General features: G+C 33.8%; 1 protein-coding gene across 1 annotated transcript; it reads right to left on the bottom strand.

The window, feature by feature from the left end:
- Positions 1–2195: 2195 nt before the first annotated feature.
- LOC109083881 (ribosomal protein S6 kinase beta-1-like) lies at positions 2196–9176 on the bottom strand. Its single transcript, XM_042739323.1, has 15 exons — positions 8991–9176; positions 8258–8301; positions 7948–8068; positions 7323–7391; positions 7093–7240; positions 6661–6718; positions 6339–6439; positions 6151–6241; positions 5911–6001; positions 4337–4444; positions 4133–4195; positions 3514–3591; positions 3316–3423; positions 3123–3235; positions 2196–3044 (listed from the first exon to the last, which is right to left on the bottom strand). Exons 1-15 carry the CDS (start codon positions 9057–9059, stop codon positions 2798–2800), a joined length of 1509 nt encoding a protein of 502 aa, XP_042595257.1. The 5' UTR covers positions 9060–9176; the 3' UTR covers positions 2196–2797.
- Between the last annotated feature and the right edge of the window lie 7210 nt (positions 9177–16386).

Below are 16386 nucleotides of genomic sequence, written 5' to 3'. Positions count from 1 at the left end.
TGTTTTTTTTTAAACGTCTCTTTTGCTCACCAAGGCTGCATTTATGTGAACAAAAAATATAGTAAAACCAGTAATATTGTGAAATATTGCAATTTAATTTATGTTTTCTATTTAAATATATTTTTAGTATCTTCAGTGTCACATAATCCTTCAGAAATCATTCTAATTGTTATTTTTACTACATTGTTTTTAACTGTATGATCAAATAAATGCAGCCTTGGAGAGCATAAGGGACTTTTTTTTTTTTTTTTAAACGTGTGTATATGTGTATAGACAGATAAGCTGCAAAATCTACTTTCAACAATGATGATAATAAGCATTATTAATAACTTAGAACCAATAATATTTAAACAGCAAATCAGCATATTAAAATGATTTCTTAAGGATCAAGTGACACTAAAGACTGGATCAATGATTCTGAAAATGCAGCATTGCCATCACAGAAATACATTTTTAATACATTATAGAACATTGTAATAGGCTATTTGACATTATAATTTTCCACAATCATTTATTTTTTATTTTATTTTACTATATTTAGTAAAAAAAACAATAAAAAATTTTAATGATTCCAAACTTGAGTGGGAAAAAATATATAAAATAAAAAGAAAATAAATACGTTTTATACATGTATATGTATATATGTATATCTATATATATATATATATATATATATATGTATATATGTATATATATTATATATATACACACAACATACACACACACACACACACATAAGGTGCTGCCATGGAAGAACAATTTTTGGTTCCCAAAAGAACCTAAGATCCATTTTAAAGAACATTTTAAATATCTAAAGAATCTTTTTCCACTATAAAGAACCTTTTCTGCATTTGAAAGGTTCCGTGGATGTTCAAAGTTCTTCATAGAACCACTGATGCCAATAAAGAACCTTTATTTTTAAGAGAGTAGTGTAATAGAAAAACTACACTAGTTATAAAAAAGTCAAATAAAAAAACGATTAAATAGTAAAAAAAAAAAAAAAAACCTTTAAAAGCGTTTAAAAGCAAAAGCAGCCCCAGCTGCCTGTTCTTAACATAGATGAATCATCCAGTGCTGTTAAAACTTAGTCCTGCTACAACTGATGTTCAACATCTGTTTCCTCAGAGACAGACAGTTATTTCCGTTATGCTGTAAATTTTAGGGAATCCCCGGGAAAACAGATGAGACAACCATATTGTTTGTCATATGCAAATATCATTAATGTTCTCCCAAGATTGTACTTCCTCTAATAGACAGTGCAAACATCGTTCAAGATTTAAATACACATTTGTATGCAGCCAAGAATTTCCCATCAGCCATCCACATGATTCTTTCAGCTGTTGCTGAAAAAGCATAAATATTACTAGACTTGACATGGCCAGATGACATGGCCAGGGTGAATTCAGGTAAACTGGGCCACTTTTCTTCCAGAACTCATTGATCCAGCCAGTCAATGCCATTTGGACTCAGTCCAGCTGGACAGTGACCTACAGTGCCGAACCTTCTGGTTGGCTCAGACAAGCTGCTTATGCTAGCAAGAGCACAGAAGTGATATAGAAATACATCCTTATAAACACCATCAAGATAAAACAGACAATTTTGAAGTGTGTTCTCTCTGCTGACTGGACACAAAAAAGTTTTAGCATTAAATTGCATCATAAACCAGTATTTGAGTGCTCCCTTATGTACAACTCAGACATGTTGCACAAGAGCTGCATCCTGAAGGAAAAATGTTTAAACGTATCTGTATCTGCATGAGCGTTCATATCCAAATGATTTATAACAGTTAAATATCATCAAGATTAAGAGACATTATTCATCTGTATTTGAAAAGACAGAACCTAGTTGTACACAAAGTGTGTTGCAGACAGCATTGGGAACATCTACACGAGGGGTTCTCAACTAAAGGGCCTCAAGTTGACTTGAGTAAGACAAAACAAGCATTAAAATAAGCCAAACAAGCCATGGTTATTCTTTGGAAAATCAAGATTCCCACAAGTCTTGGAAAATCTGGATATATGAGATCATTTTAAAAGTGTGATTTATAGACCTTGAAAAGTTACAAAAACTATTCAACTCCATGGACACTTCATATTAAAAATACATTTTTCTAGTTAAGCCAAGCACTGACATTTTATCAATTGTAAATTGCCAGTAAAAATATTTTTGAACTTGGAGAAAAAAAACTAGAAAGGTCATGTATTTGTTTTTATTGAGGCTCGTGTATTTATCCATCATGTATACAGCACTGTGGAATACACTCATTTAAAAATGTCTAAGACTTAAGTCAGGTTGCAAACCTCCGCTGAGTGAAACTCCCACAAACATTCTGCAATCCACAATGATTTGTACAATTGTTTAACAGCTGGAAAGCGATTCAGCTTCCCTCGGAAATACTGTAAAAACTTAAAGCATCCCACTGGAAAAAATTCCTCAACATCACTTGATCGTCTTGCAAGGATCATCAACTCATCTGCACATTTGCAAATAGTGTCTTTTTTTTAAATATCTTTTTTTTTTTTTTTTTTTTGATGTTCCTTTTATGGTAAAATCATGTAAAAAAGTTGATAATCCAAAAAAAGGCCCGATCCTGATAATCCATTTGATATGTAATGACAGAGGTTTTGGGATGCGAGGAACTGTAGCAGTTTCTTAAACTCAGTGAAAGACACATGCTCATCAGATGTGAAGGACAGTATATTGCAGATGGTAGTGACGGTGGGGACCTTTCTTATCCCCAAATGTCCATATAAAAGAAATAGAGAAAGCAAAGGAAAACTCTAAGTTGGACTAATGGTCATAGGTTCATTCGTAGATGCTCTGGCCTTTTGGAGATCACGGGGTAGGTCTGCTGTTTAAACTGGCCCACGTTGGACCCAGCGGGTTGTCTGATGGGAAGAGGGGCGGTGGCCTCGGAACTAGCCTGGACCTCCATCTGATCCATGGTGGACACGTCCATAGCGAGCTCTGTGGGGGACTGGAGGGTGGAGGATCCGGGCAAAGTGGGACCTCGTGGCCAACAATCTCCTGAGAACTTAACCGGGCTGAAAGACGAGAGGCAAATGCTTTTTAATTTGATTTTAAAAAATGTGTGACATTTACAAGTCATAAACTGTGATTACCTGACAGGCGTGCGAGGGCTCCCCAAAAAACGGCGAGGGGAACGGATTTTTGGCTCAAATGAGAACTTTTCCTTTATATTTTCCAACACAGATGGAGCTACATAGGTAAAACCCTGCAAGAATTAGAAGAAAAGATAAAGGAAAGCCCAGCAAAAATCTCTCTAAACAGATAAGCAGGACTTGGCTGCCTTACCAAAAAGACCTGATTTGCACTTTCACTCAGTGTGGAGTCATCAGGACTGTCAACGGGAGTCTGGCTGGTGAACTTTGAATCAAACTGGCTCACGTCGTCAGCAGATTGCTGTCGTAATTAGACATCGGGTCAAGTAATTCATATATACTCAATTAACACATTAGATGACGGAACACCACAAAAACTGACTATAGTTACCAAGAAAGGCTTGAATGGTGGTTCTACTTTACGCGCAAGAAGGTCGTCCCAATTAACGTGTCGGAAGAAGGGATGAGTCTAGAAGACAAACTCAGGCTAATTAAAACTAAAGCCCAGCACTTCTTTCTGAATTCTAGTTAACCATTAAAACAACCAGAAAATCAATAGTGAAAGACAGTCTTCACCCTATAAAGCCTATTTTTCATTTGATACACACGTTTTTAAGGCCTGGAAATTATCAATAAGATCAAAACTTGCTGAAAAACCTGTTGTACACAATCTACTACATGCCTTCTTCCATCTGGTTGACAGTTTACACTTTTTTAACAAGTAAAAGGTCTTCAAGTATAACTCGAAAAACTCTTTCTTTTCAGGTCATGGGATGCATGTCTTTATGCTTTGAAATCTTTAATGATGTTTTATACAGTAAATATAAGAATAGTTAATATATTCTTAGCAATACTTCAAGATGAACACTTACCAGATGGAAGCAACTTGGTTTTACAGCAACTGCAATATTTTTTCTAAATATCAAAATAATTTTTTTTGACTATTATTTCATGTCAGGCTTTACAGGGTAAAGATGTTGACATTAACATTAACGTTGATGAAAACAGACCTGTACTTCTGTTGCATCTCCAGGTCCAGCCCCAAGCCGAGATGAGGCATTTCTTTTCAGTAGCTGAACACAGTAAAATTATTATTACAAAATAACAGAAAAAGACTTAAATTAAAACATTATTAAATTAAAACAATTAAAACATCAATTACACAACACACAATACGTGTATTACTGGGAAAAATAAAATCGGTGTACACCTACCCTTTTGAGAAGGTCTCTGGCTTCTTGTGTGAGGTAGGGTGGGAGGTTCAGTTTGCATTTAAGAATTTTGTCAATGGTTTTTTTCCGGTTCTCTCCTGTAAATGGGGGCTAGGATGGACAAAAATGATGTTAAAAAATAAATAAATAAATAAAACTTCTAAATTGACTAGATCAAGGGTTAAAGGGGTCATCGGATGCCCATTTTCCACAAGTTGATCTGATTCTTTAGGGTCTTAATGAAAAGTCTGCAACATGGTTTGGTTAATATTTCTCAATAATAGCGTAAAACACCCCTTTACCCTGTCAAAAACAGCTCTTTTCAGAGCAAGCATTCTCCTTTAAATGCAAATGAGTTCTGCTGACTCCGCCCCCTCTTCCGAGCCACTCTCTGAGAGACTGTAAACTTTAGCCACATTCATCGTGAAACTTGCTAATTAGCACATTATTAGGAAAGTCAATTTGCAAAGATTCATCAAGAAACATTACACTTACTTCTTCTGGATGTTAAGCTGGATCACGAATGATTTGCATGAACATAGATGCATTTAGGTAAGATCAGGGGTGCATTCCCTTCAGAAACAAACATAATCCACTGCGTCTTCAGCGGCTCAGATGTCGGGAGTAAATGATGACTGCTATGTTCATTATTACATCCAACAACAAAACAGTCTGTGTTGAAACACTACTGTCAATCAAACTATCGTGGGAGGGGCCTGCCTGTGTGACGTCACATGTGAGATAGGCTCGATTTGAGAAAAGGAAATGATTTAATGAGATTAAAAAAAAACACTAAGTGGATTTTTATCATTATAGGTTGGTTGTGTACACACACTGCCAACACACATTTCAGTTCAAACAACATGTAAAATTGCATGAAGCATCCGAGGACCCCTTTAACAAACTTTTTGATGCTAAGAACCACAAATACAGTAATACCATTGTGACAAGCCTTGCTGACAAATATAAAGTTAACTATTTTATTATCACTAAAAAAGTGCAATAAGTTGTGACAATTATTAATTTCAGAATTAAACTGGCTTATAACATTGTCATTACACTAAAATAATTATATTAAAAATATTTTTTAACTGTTGACCGTGAATGAAAATTAACTGGAGGAATTTATTTAGGAAAAAAAAAAAATCTGACAAACTTTTTAATTTTAATTTTGTCTTGACCAGTCTTTAGAAATCAGAATTAAGTCTATTACATTTAGGGAATATGAATATAACAAATAATAATAAAAACAAATCCTTAACACTTTAAGAGCACACATTATTGTTGGGGGGGGAAAAAAACAATTTTCATGGACTCCTTGCGGCCCCTAGATGGTGTGTTGCCTAAATAACTAGCTGATTTAAGTAATCGGTAAAATTAAAAAAAATAAAATAAATAAATAATTAAATTAAGACGACCAATATAAAAAAAATTAGTAAAGTTGAGTAACTGGTTGCTGAAATTAATTCTAAAACATAAATACATAAATTCCAGAATGTAAATACAAAACCCAAACTGAAATATTGCAGGCTAAATTTCGCTGCACTAAGACAAATTCCCAAGACGTTTATACTCACTGCTCCAGTTAACATGTCATACATCAAAGCCCCCAGACTCCACCAGTCAACAGCTCGATTGTGTCCGCTTCTCATGAGGATCTCTGGAGCCCTGAAATAAAGAAACGTCTCACACTACTGTAGAATTCATCTAAATGCATGTCACAAGGGCACGCCAGGCAATGAAAAGAGACATTTACAGAACAGGAAATTAGCTACTTGGACATCACAAGGATGTAAAGGTTTCTTTAAACGTCTCACATGTATTCAATAGTGCCACAGAAAGTATGTGTCACCGTGCCGTCATGAATTGACTCCTTACACAGCCCGAAATCAGTCAGTTTTACATGTCCTGTGATAAGATAAAAAAAACTGATTATTAGAATTAAAGATTTCTCCGTTCATTTTCAGATTACTTCTTTCTAAACTACCAAAAGCAGTGGCCAAACCTTGGTTATTGAGCATGATGTTCTCAGGTTTGAGATCTCTGTAGATGATGCCTTTCTGATGCAGGTGTCCGAGAGCCATAGAGATTTCAGCCAAGTAAAAGCTGCGTGTAAAAAGCCCTGAGCATCATTATCTCTGTTCATCTCATGTTGAATGTAAGGCTTATTTTATGCATGTGTCGGTGTTCGTGTGTCCTTGAAAACTGTTTAAAATTTTGACACTTCAATAAAACACTATGTTTAAAGAGCTAATCAAAATTCAGTTTTAACGTAGCAAGTTTATGCTTTAAAAGTCACAAAACATGATCAAATCGCCCTTTCTTACCAGGCGGTGTCCTCCATGAAAATCCCCTCTCGCTCAAGCTGCATGAAAAGCTCCCCACCTGCAAAAGAAAAAAGGTTTTTACCACAAACGCCACAATTTTAAGAGAAAACAGATGGACTAGATGGATAGTAAAGCTTCACCACATCATATCTCAAACATCACACACTGCAAATTTACCATTTCAGCCACGAAATGAAAAAAGTGTTTCAAACCTAGAAAAAAAATGCTTGTAAATGCATTGCACTATTAAGTTTATTATGCATTTCATAAAATGTGTAAATAAATTCCCTCTATGCGAAAAATAAAACACCACAGAAGGAATGCCTCCAAGGGAAGAATGTATTCCTAAGCAACTCCGCGGTAACAGGAGGACAGCGGAAAGAATTAGTGGCTATCCATCTCTGAGACAAAGGTTGTTCTTGAGTCACGAACCACTTAGGTATTCAAGGATGAGGTAAAGCTTGCCGCCCGTCTGAAAGGCATAGATTAGATCAACGATGAAAGGATGCTTGACTTCCTCTAAGATGTTCCTCTCTGCTTTAGTATGCGCTGTGTCCTTGGCGTTGCGTACAATCATAGCCTACAAGCAGCAGAATAGACTGACATTGAGACATTGGCACAAATGTAAATGAATGCATTCAAATTTAAGGAATTTGCTTAACCTTTTTTAAAACTTTCATTGCAAATATTTTCCCTGATCCTGCACCAGACACTTTCCGAACCTGGAAAACCTACAAAAAAAAAATAAAAGAAAAAGTTAAATTCAAGCCCAGACAGGTTCAAATGGAATACACCACAATGTTATTTTAATAATATGTAGTATTTATTTGTTTTTTGTTATTTTTAAATATTACTATTAAGGTTCAACTCATTTTAATTTGGTTTTAGTGAAATAAAAAATAAACCTAAATAGTAACATTGATCTAAATAGTTTTTATATTTATACATCATATTTTATTTTATTTATAGTGTATTTTAATCCACAAACAAAAGTTTTAGTTTACGATAGTAACCCCACTGCTCCGTATATTTGATATTGTACATTATTATTATACTTATTGATATTAGAACTTATCCAATGTTGTTTAAAGTCATATCTGTGCTCTTTTGTATTTTAACACAGGTTTGTTTTTGCTGTTTATGTAATGTACTGTAATGTTGTGTATATAATAATCGTGTTCAGTACAATGTTAAGCATTTTGGGGGTACCGTATAGTGTGGAAAGGGCTTAAAAATAAATAAAATGAAAATATTAGAATATGCTACATTAAAAAATAAATAAAATACCTTTCCATAACCGCCTTTTCCCAACACACGGAGAAGCTCAAAGCACTCTGGACGGATGTTCTCAGTGCCTTGGTTCACATTGTCCTCTGATATCTCGATCTTCTCACAGTCGTCCATGTTACTATAAGAATAAACCAGAAATAAAGCAATAATGTGCATTATGCCTCTCATCTGCATTAGAATATTGTTGTGCTGTTTGTTTTTCTAGGCAGTTTTTTTTTTATTAGAATCTGTCTAGGACACATTATTTGAATCATCAAAAATAAAAATATATTTTTTTATTATTATTGTAACCTCTACACATACTTACAACTCAAAACCACTGCACTGATCCATGATGTCATTGATCTGAGCCTGCAGAAGAGAAGTATGAAATGCATAATCAATAAAGGCTCAATTCCCTGCAAAAGTGAACAGCGTTATGTCGGGTGGAGAGATGATCAGTGCACGAGTAGATAACGTTACGAGGCAACAGTTGGCAGCAATTCTAGTCCGAACATGAAAACGTAAGGGGTCGGATTTCGCAATACTATTCCCAGAGATCCCATAAAGGTGACATGCACCATCTATGGTCTTGCATCTCCTAATTGACTGATCCTCGTAAATGATAATAATGTTAAAAAAAGCATATTAGCGAAGTCAATCCATTATTTAAAGCAATATTCATACAAAATTGTGTATATTTAAATCATGCTGCATTGCAAGTTTCGATGTTAAAGGAAACGGATACATCCAAGCCCTTTAAATTGCTATTACTGTACTGTACTGTACTGCCATGTAGTAAGCTAACATACAACCCTATTATCTCCCGCTCGTATCATTGCCTACTGCATATAAAACATATTTCAGCATGTAAAACTCAAATATCTCTGACACGTGCTGACATACAGAACACCAGTCATTCAGTAACGTATATAAAACACACTGTAGGGTAATCGTGTTAGCCTGTTAGCATAACATAAAGCAGTTCCTCGGGCCTGCGCTCAGCTCGGGGAGGTACAATCCCGCGTGCCGTTTACTTCAAAACAGCGACCGTCCTTTACCTCCTCCAGCTCATCATCGGACACATTTTCCTCTGGCTGGTCCAGATCGATGTCGAAAACGCCAGCCATCGTTGATTTCGCTGTCTGGGATCACTTCAAACCGCGTAAGGAGCTCGCGCTTCCCGCCTCATGGACATGAACGCACCGCCGCCATGACCGGCATGACGCGATCTGACACCCTCGCGCGGAGGAATAATGCAAAAAATACCCCCGCACTACTTAACAACTTCCTACATGCGTGTAACTGTCAAAAAAAAGTGTATCAGAATACAAAAGCGATAAATAAGTATATAAATAATATTATAATATATTATAATATTATTTATATAGTGTAAAATATGCTATATATATATATATATATATATATCATATTTTACACATACACACACACACACACACACACATATATAATACACATACACACACACACACACACACACATATATAAATATATATATATATATATATATATATATATATATATTATTTTACGTTTTTGTATTGTTTTATATGTTAAATATATATATATATATATATATATATATATATATATATATATAAATATATATGTATATGTATATGTATGTATATATAATTGAACTTGAATATATATTTTACAATTTACATATAATACATATATATATCTAATTTAGTAGCTACACGTTGTATGTAAAAAAAAAATTAAAAAAAAGATTAATCCAAATAATATCAGAATACAAAACGAACAATGACAATAAATACATAAAAAAGAATTCTAAATGTTTTCTATTGTGTTGTATCATAGAACTTGAAAATGACTTTGGATGTAGTAATTTAGGCTATTTATTTTTTTAAACACCTCACATCGCTTTCTTTGTGCACTTGAAGGAAATCAATTTTTATCAATGTTATTGATTGACTGAGTAATATTCGCAGAGATCAATCATTCTAACGGCCAATTCTTTCCAATATTTCTTCAAATGTAAATACATTAAATTAATGAATTATTTATTTAAATTGTAGCTTTACATCATGGTATTATTTGTTGCAATTAAATCTACAGTCTAATCTGAAGTAATGAGATTCACCACCAAGTGGAATTATTTTTTTTTTATTTTTTTTTTTTTAGAAAAATGAGCCTAACCTGCATTAAAATATAATTATACAAAATATTAATATTAAATATATTTATATAAAAATAAATAATTGTTATGCTTCATATATATATATATATATATATATATATATATATATATATATATATATATATATATATATATATATATATATATGAAGCATAACAATTATTTATTTTTAAATAATGTGTCTAATTAAATAATTAGATCATGTGTACTATATATATATATATATAGTACAGGTCAAAAGTTTGGAAACATTACTATTTTTAATGTTTTTTGAAAGAAGTTTCTTCTGCTCATGAAGCCTGCATTTATTTGATCAAAAATACAGAAAAAAAAAAAATGTAATATTGTGATATATTATTACAATTTAAAATAATTGTTTTTAAATTTATAATACTTTAAATTATCATTTATTTCTGTGATGCAAAGCTGAATTTTTAGGATCATTATCACATGATCCTTCAGAAATCATTCTAATATGATGATTCATTATCAAAGTTGGAAACAGTTCTGCTGCTTAATATTTTTTCAGAACATGTGATAGGATACTTTGATGAATAAAAAGTAATAAAAAAAAAAAAAAAAAGAAAGAAGCTATGTTTTTAAAATATAAATATTTTGTAATAACAAGATACACTACTGGTCAGTAATTTGGGGTCAGTAATTTTTTTCCTTTCTTTTTTTTTAAATAAAATCAATACTTTTATTCAGCAAGGATGTGTTAAATTGATAAAAAGTGATAGTAAAGAAAATATATTATTAGAATATATATTATTCGAATTTTTTTATTTTGAATAAATGCAGTTCTTTTTAACCTTTTATTCATCAAATATATTAGACAGCAGAACTGTTTCCAACACTCATAATAAATCAGAATATTAGAATGATTTCTAAATGATCATGTGATAGACTGGATGTTACATGTGACACTGAAGGCTGGAGTAATGATGCTGAAAATTCAGCTTTGCATCACAGGAATAAATTATTTTTTTAAAGTATATTAAAATAGAAAGCTATTATTTTAAGTTGTAATAATATTTCACAATATTACTGTTTTTTCTGTATTTTTGACAGAAAATAATTATCAAATAAATGCAGGCTTGATGAGCAGAAGAGACTTCTTTCAAAAACATTAAAAATAGTAATGTTTCCAAACTTTTGACCTGTAGCCTATATATCATTTTTTATATTTATTTATTTATTTATCGTTCTTTCTTTATTTAGTTTTTTTATTTGGGATGATCTTGGCATGTTTTCGTGATATTCGTAGAACAAGGAAGCCCGTAAAAAGCACAGACAGTAAAAGTATGTTTTGTGCGCCATCTGATGGCTGGACAGATCTTCTGAACTCTAGCTCCCATCATGCATCAGTTCCGACGCTTACAAACGTGCACCCGCCTTCAACTGTGCACAGATGCTCTGCTTTTACTTTGTAACAGTTTTCAAAAGTGGTGATTTAATGTTATTTAACATTGTGCGGTTGCATTGACTCTCCCTACAGTAAACTGAATCCAGTCTGTCGGTACCGCCGTCTCCTTGAGAAGGTCAACGTTGCTATAGCTCCAGATATTCACACAGTGCTGTCATGAGAGCTTCTGTCATATCGTTTAATGCTTAACGTCGATAGAGATGTGGGTTGTAAGCTTACAGCTGGACAGTGTGGGAATCAGACCGGACACGAGCTCTTCAGTGTACCTACATCACTCGACGTTTGAGGGACTTCCTTCGTCCTCAGTCAAGTAACATGGCCATATGGAGCTGGTGAGGTAGTGAGATTTTTGTATTTTTAAATATAATTGATACAGAAGCAGTTGGGTCAGTGATATGACATGTTTTTGTGTGTGTGCGTGTGTGTGTGGATCTGGTAACTTAATGGAAAATGGCTTCAAATAAAATTCATTCATACAATACACCTCTTCTATTATGAGCACATTGTTTATTTCTTAACTAAAATTCATTTGGTTATTTTTAGTGCTCATAAATTCGAAAATGTCTGGGTGAAACAACATGTGTCATGACATCACAATGAAGAAAAAAGCTAATTCAAATAATAAAAATCACGACAAGTAAACCTAGTAGTTTAGTAGCTTCACTGCTTAATAATAATAAAAAAAAATTGCATTTATGCAGCGTAATCAACAAACTCATGTGGTGCAAAACATGCAGAAATAAATCACAAACCTCTGCAGACCCTCATGACTGTCAAGCTGAAGAAGTTTCTTAAAATATCAGATTTGACCTTTTTATGACAACGCAAGGTTAGCTCAGTTACTTCGAAAACCTAATATTTATACATGTATAATTCATGATATTTGTCATAAGAATGGATGCATATTAAATGAAAGAATTCCACATTTGAATATATAAACATAACACTCCTGTAATACAAAAACCTCTTATTGTGCTGTGATTAATCCGCTGGTGAAGTATGGTGATATCTGTTTGTTTGTTTACCATATTTCACCAGTGATGTGCCTTTAGTGGAATAAAAGTTTTAAAACCGCATGAATACAAAAGAGTACATTCCTCCGAACTTGGTACATGTGCTTTAAACTATTTTTATCACTTTATTATTCATCCTTACACTGTCACTATTCTCTGTTTATGTTGTTTTGCCTTTCCAGGTGATTGTGCAAAACTACAACTCTGTGCTGACACCGTCACACCTCTACCAGCTGTGGCCTAACGGTTAGCGATTTGGACTTGCAACCATAAGGTCGTAGGTTCGAGTCTTGGTGCTGGCAGGAGTTGTAGGTGGGAGGGAGTGAATGAACAGCACTCTCTTCCACCCTCAATACCCATGACTGAAATGCCCTTGAGCAAGGCACTGAACCCCCAGTTGCTCCCCGGGTGCTGGATATAGCTGCCCACTGCTCCGGGTGTGTGTTCACTTCTCACTGCTGTGTGTGTGCACTTGGATGGGTTAAATGCAGAGCACCAATTTCGAGTATAGGTTACCATACTTGACAAATGTCACGACTTTCACTGATGCTATTCTGGTTCACGAGAATGACACTGTGCACATAATCTACATCAGACACATCTCCATCAGCGGTCACATCTGGAGGAGAGAGTGACTAACAGCAGGCATTAAAACTTCAACGTATCACTTGCTAATCTTCTAATACTGCGGGGGAAAGATGTCTCTAATGCAGTTACAGGTACAGTAAGCTGATCTCCGAGATACTGTCATTCCTTAAAGAGATAGTTCACCCCAAAAATTTTTTTTTTCCTTCTGTTGAACACAAAAGAAGATAATTTGAAGATTGTAACCAAACAGTTGCTGCTCCCTGTTGACTTACACAGTATTTTTTCCATACTATGGTAGTCAGAAGAACCAACAACTACCTTTTGTTCAGAAGAAAGAAACTCATACAGGTTTGGAATAGCATTAAAGGGAGAAAATGATGAAAGAATTTGCAGTTTTGGGTGAACTATTCCTTTAACATTCATTTTTAATGGAAGCCTTTAACCATTTACTGTTTGTTTCGAGATCAGTTTGTTTAACCTAAAAACAAACTTTTTTCGTTAAAATGTAATACATTTAAACAAGACAAAAATTCTTCTAAATTCCGCACTATTTTATTTTATTTTTTTTTCTGAATGACTGAAAGGTTAATGACTTTTTTATTATTATTTAAACCCACAAAATATATATATGGCACGCTAGAGACCTGAAGTAGTGTACAAGCAGGCTTTTTATCGGAAAACATGTTCTTGCAATTGGAACAACTTTTTAACATTTTTTAAAATGTATAGAAAACTAACATGCAAATTACTTCAAAGAACAGATGGTTTTAAGGATCCTGCATTATAACAGAAAATAGTTTCAGCACATGGACCTCTCCTGTCGCCTTCAATGGATATGAAAAGCCAGTCCCTTTTGAAACCCCTGGACGATATAGTCAGGAAGGCTTGGAATATGTTTGCATCAAGGTAAGAAATACAGTAACATAAATATTGGACAAAATTTTGTATTGTTTTATTGATTTTTTTTCCCTGTAGAGCCTATGTTCATCAGTATACGAAGTTTGGAATCTCTGAGGAGGATTTTCTGGACAGTTTTACAGCTCTAGCAGCTACACACACCTCTGATTTACCTGATCATACACAGCTCATCATAAAGATTGTGACAATACTGATTTCATGATGTGCCTTTCCTGTAACTGGAGAAATTTGTTAAAATAGGGCAGTTAAATTCTTCAATTTGGCATACAATTATTTATTTTTGTCTTTCAAAGCTGCAAATATATATTTTCTGTATGATTTGAAGATAATGAAATAAAAGTGTGTTCATCTAATCTCGCTGTATAAAGTTATCGTCATCCCTTCTCCACCTTTTCTTTTCATCTGTTTCAGTCATTTGAATTTTCCAGCACATTCGCTATATTTACTGTATGACCATCAGCAGGACAAATACTGAATGTGAAGACATATCATCAGAGATACCAAGAAAAAACAAATGCACCTGATTAGATCATTGAAAAGATCTCAAGTAAGCAAAGACCCCACCAAAACAATCTCTGGACTGTGAATTAATTATATATAAATGTCTGCAGATGTTAGGTTTGGTAAAGACGGATGCATGTTATCACTCTTTTTGCATTTTTGTTTTTACCTATACCAATACTTAACTGTTGGTTTAACCTTAAATTTATGAGGCTACAAGAATACTTTTTGTTTGCAAAGAAAACAAATACTCCCATGAACGTGCGTCGAAGACTGACAGGGACAAGAAGAAATTGTTTTTTATGTGCGTACAAAACGTATTGTCATAGCTTCATAAAATGAAGTTTGAACCACAGATGTTACATGGACTATTTTAACAATGTTCTTACTACCTTTCTGGGCCTTTAATGTTTCGGTTGTGCTGTCTATGCAGGGTCAGAAAGCTCTCGGATTTCATCAAAAATATTTGTGTTATGAATATAAACGAAGGTCTTATGGGTTTGGAAGGAGTAATTATGACAGTATTTTAATTTGTGGGTGAACTATCCCTTTAAGAGGTTTATTGGGTTTTAACGGATGACTTATAATTAGCAATCGAGTTTTTAGTAAATTTTTTTTTTTTTTTTTGTATATTGGTGAATTTGTCGGTCTTTTTCCTCTTTCTCTGATATTTATGATTTCATATAATCCGAATTGGTTGAATATATAAATTATAAAAAGTGTAATACATTAAATATAAATGACTATAATACTAAATCTTAAACATAAGTGCATATCACAGACAAGGACGGTGGAAACACTGTCGCAGCTCAGCTAACATTCTCTAAAGACGGATGGACTCAAATACAGAAAAATCCTGAAGGAATCTGCACGTACAGCTAGAAAATGAAGGATGATTCATCTTACAACAATTTCGACCCACAACAAAAGCTGCGTTTAAAAGCCTCAGAAAACCCCTCGATACAATGACGCAATTGAGTTTGCACTGAAGAAGTGTTGTTCACTAATGGCCCCTGCATGCATTGCTGCCTGAAGTTTTACCATACAAAATATTCTCTTAAACTAAATCTAATTATGCCTAAATGTTTCAAGTTTAACGTGGCAAAACACATGCAAGAAGGAAACCAGAGTTTATTGTGAACAGCAGCATTTTATAGACCAACTGCAAACAGTTTTATTCTGTATAAATGAAACCCATCTTAATAGATAACATTTTTTCGCTTAAACAGCTGAATCTAATGAGAAAATGGCAACCAGAAGAAACCTATTACAGACTAATAGACCTAGAAAACAAATCAAGAGTTAAAGAAGAAAAGCTAAACGTTTCAGTTAGCCTAAACATATTTACATATGACCTTCTTAATGAAATAATTAGCTATTCAGATCCATTGAGCACTGCAGAACACAATCATTAGTTAGTAGCCTAAATAGTTCAGGTAAACATTTCTATTACAAAATTCAGCTTCAAAATATGCAGATGGTGACTAAGCCCAAAATTTCAGGCAGCCTATTAGACTGATGTTGCCATATGACTTACAGCCAACACCAGTCTGATAAGCTACCTGACAGAATGGGACACTTACGACTGAATGAGCACAACACACTGAAACAGAACACTTCTTATAGCCTACATACGTGCGATTAGACAGAAAAATATAAAGCCTGATAATAGACAGATAGATAGATATCTTCCACATACCTTTTCTTTAGGCCGCATCCTCCAACTTCTGTTATCCATCGGTCCGAACCCAGATAACCGATTGTTCATGTTTTTTTTTTTTTTTTTTTTTTTTTTTTTACGTAAAATGCAAATGTAACACAAGAGA

This window comes from Cyprinus carpio, chromosome B15 (assembly GCF_018340385.1).
Source record: "Cyprinus carpio isolate SPL01 chromosome B15, ASM1834038v1, whole genome shotgun sequence".
NCBI classification, from domain to species: domain Eukaryota; kingdom Metazoa; phylum Chordata; class Actinopteri; order Cypriniformes; family Cyprinidae; genus Cyprinus; species Cyprinus carpio.
The sequence above is the reverse complement of the archived record's forward strand: the minus strand, read 5'-3'. Positions and strand labels throughout refer to the sequence as shown.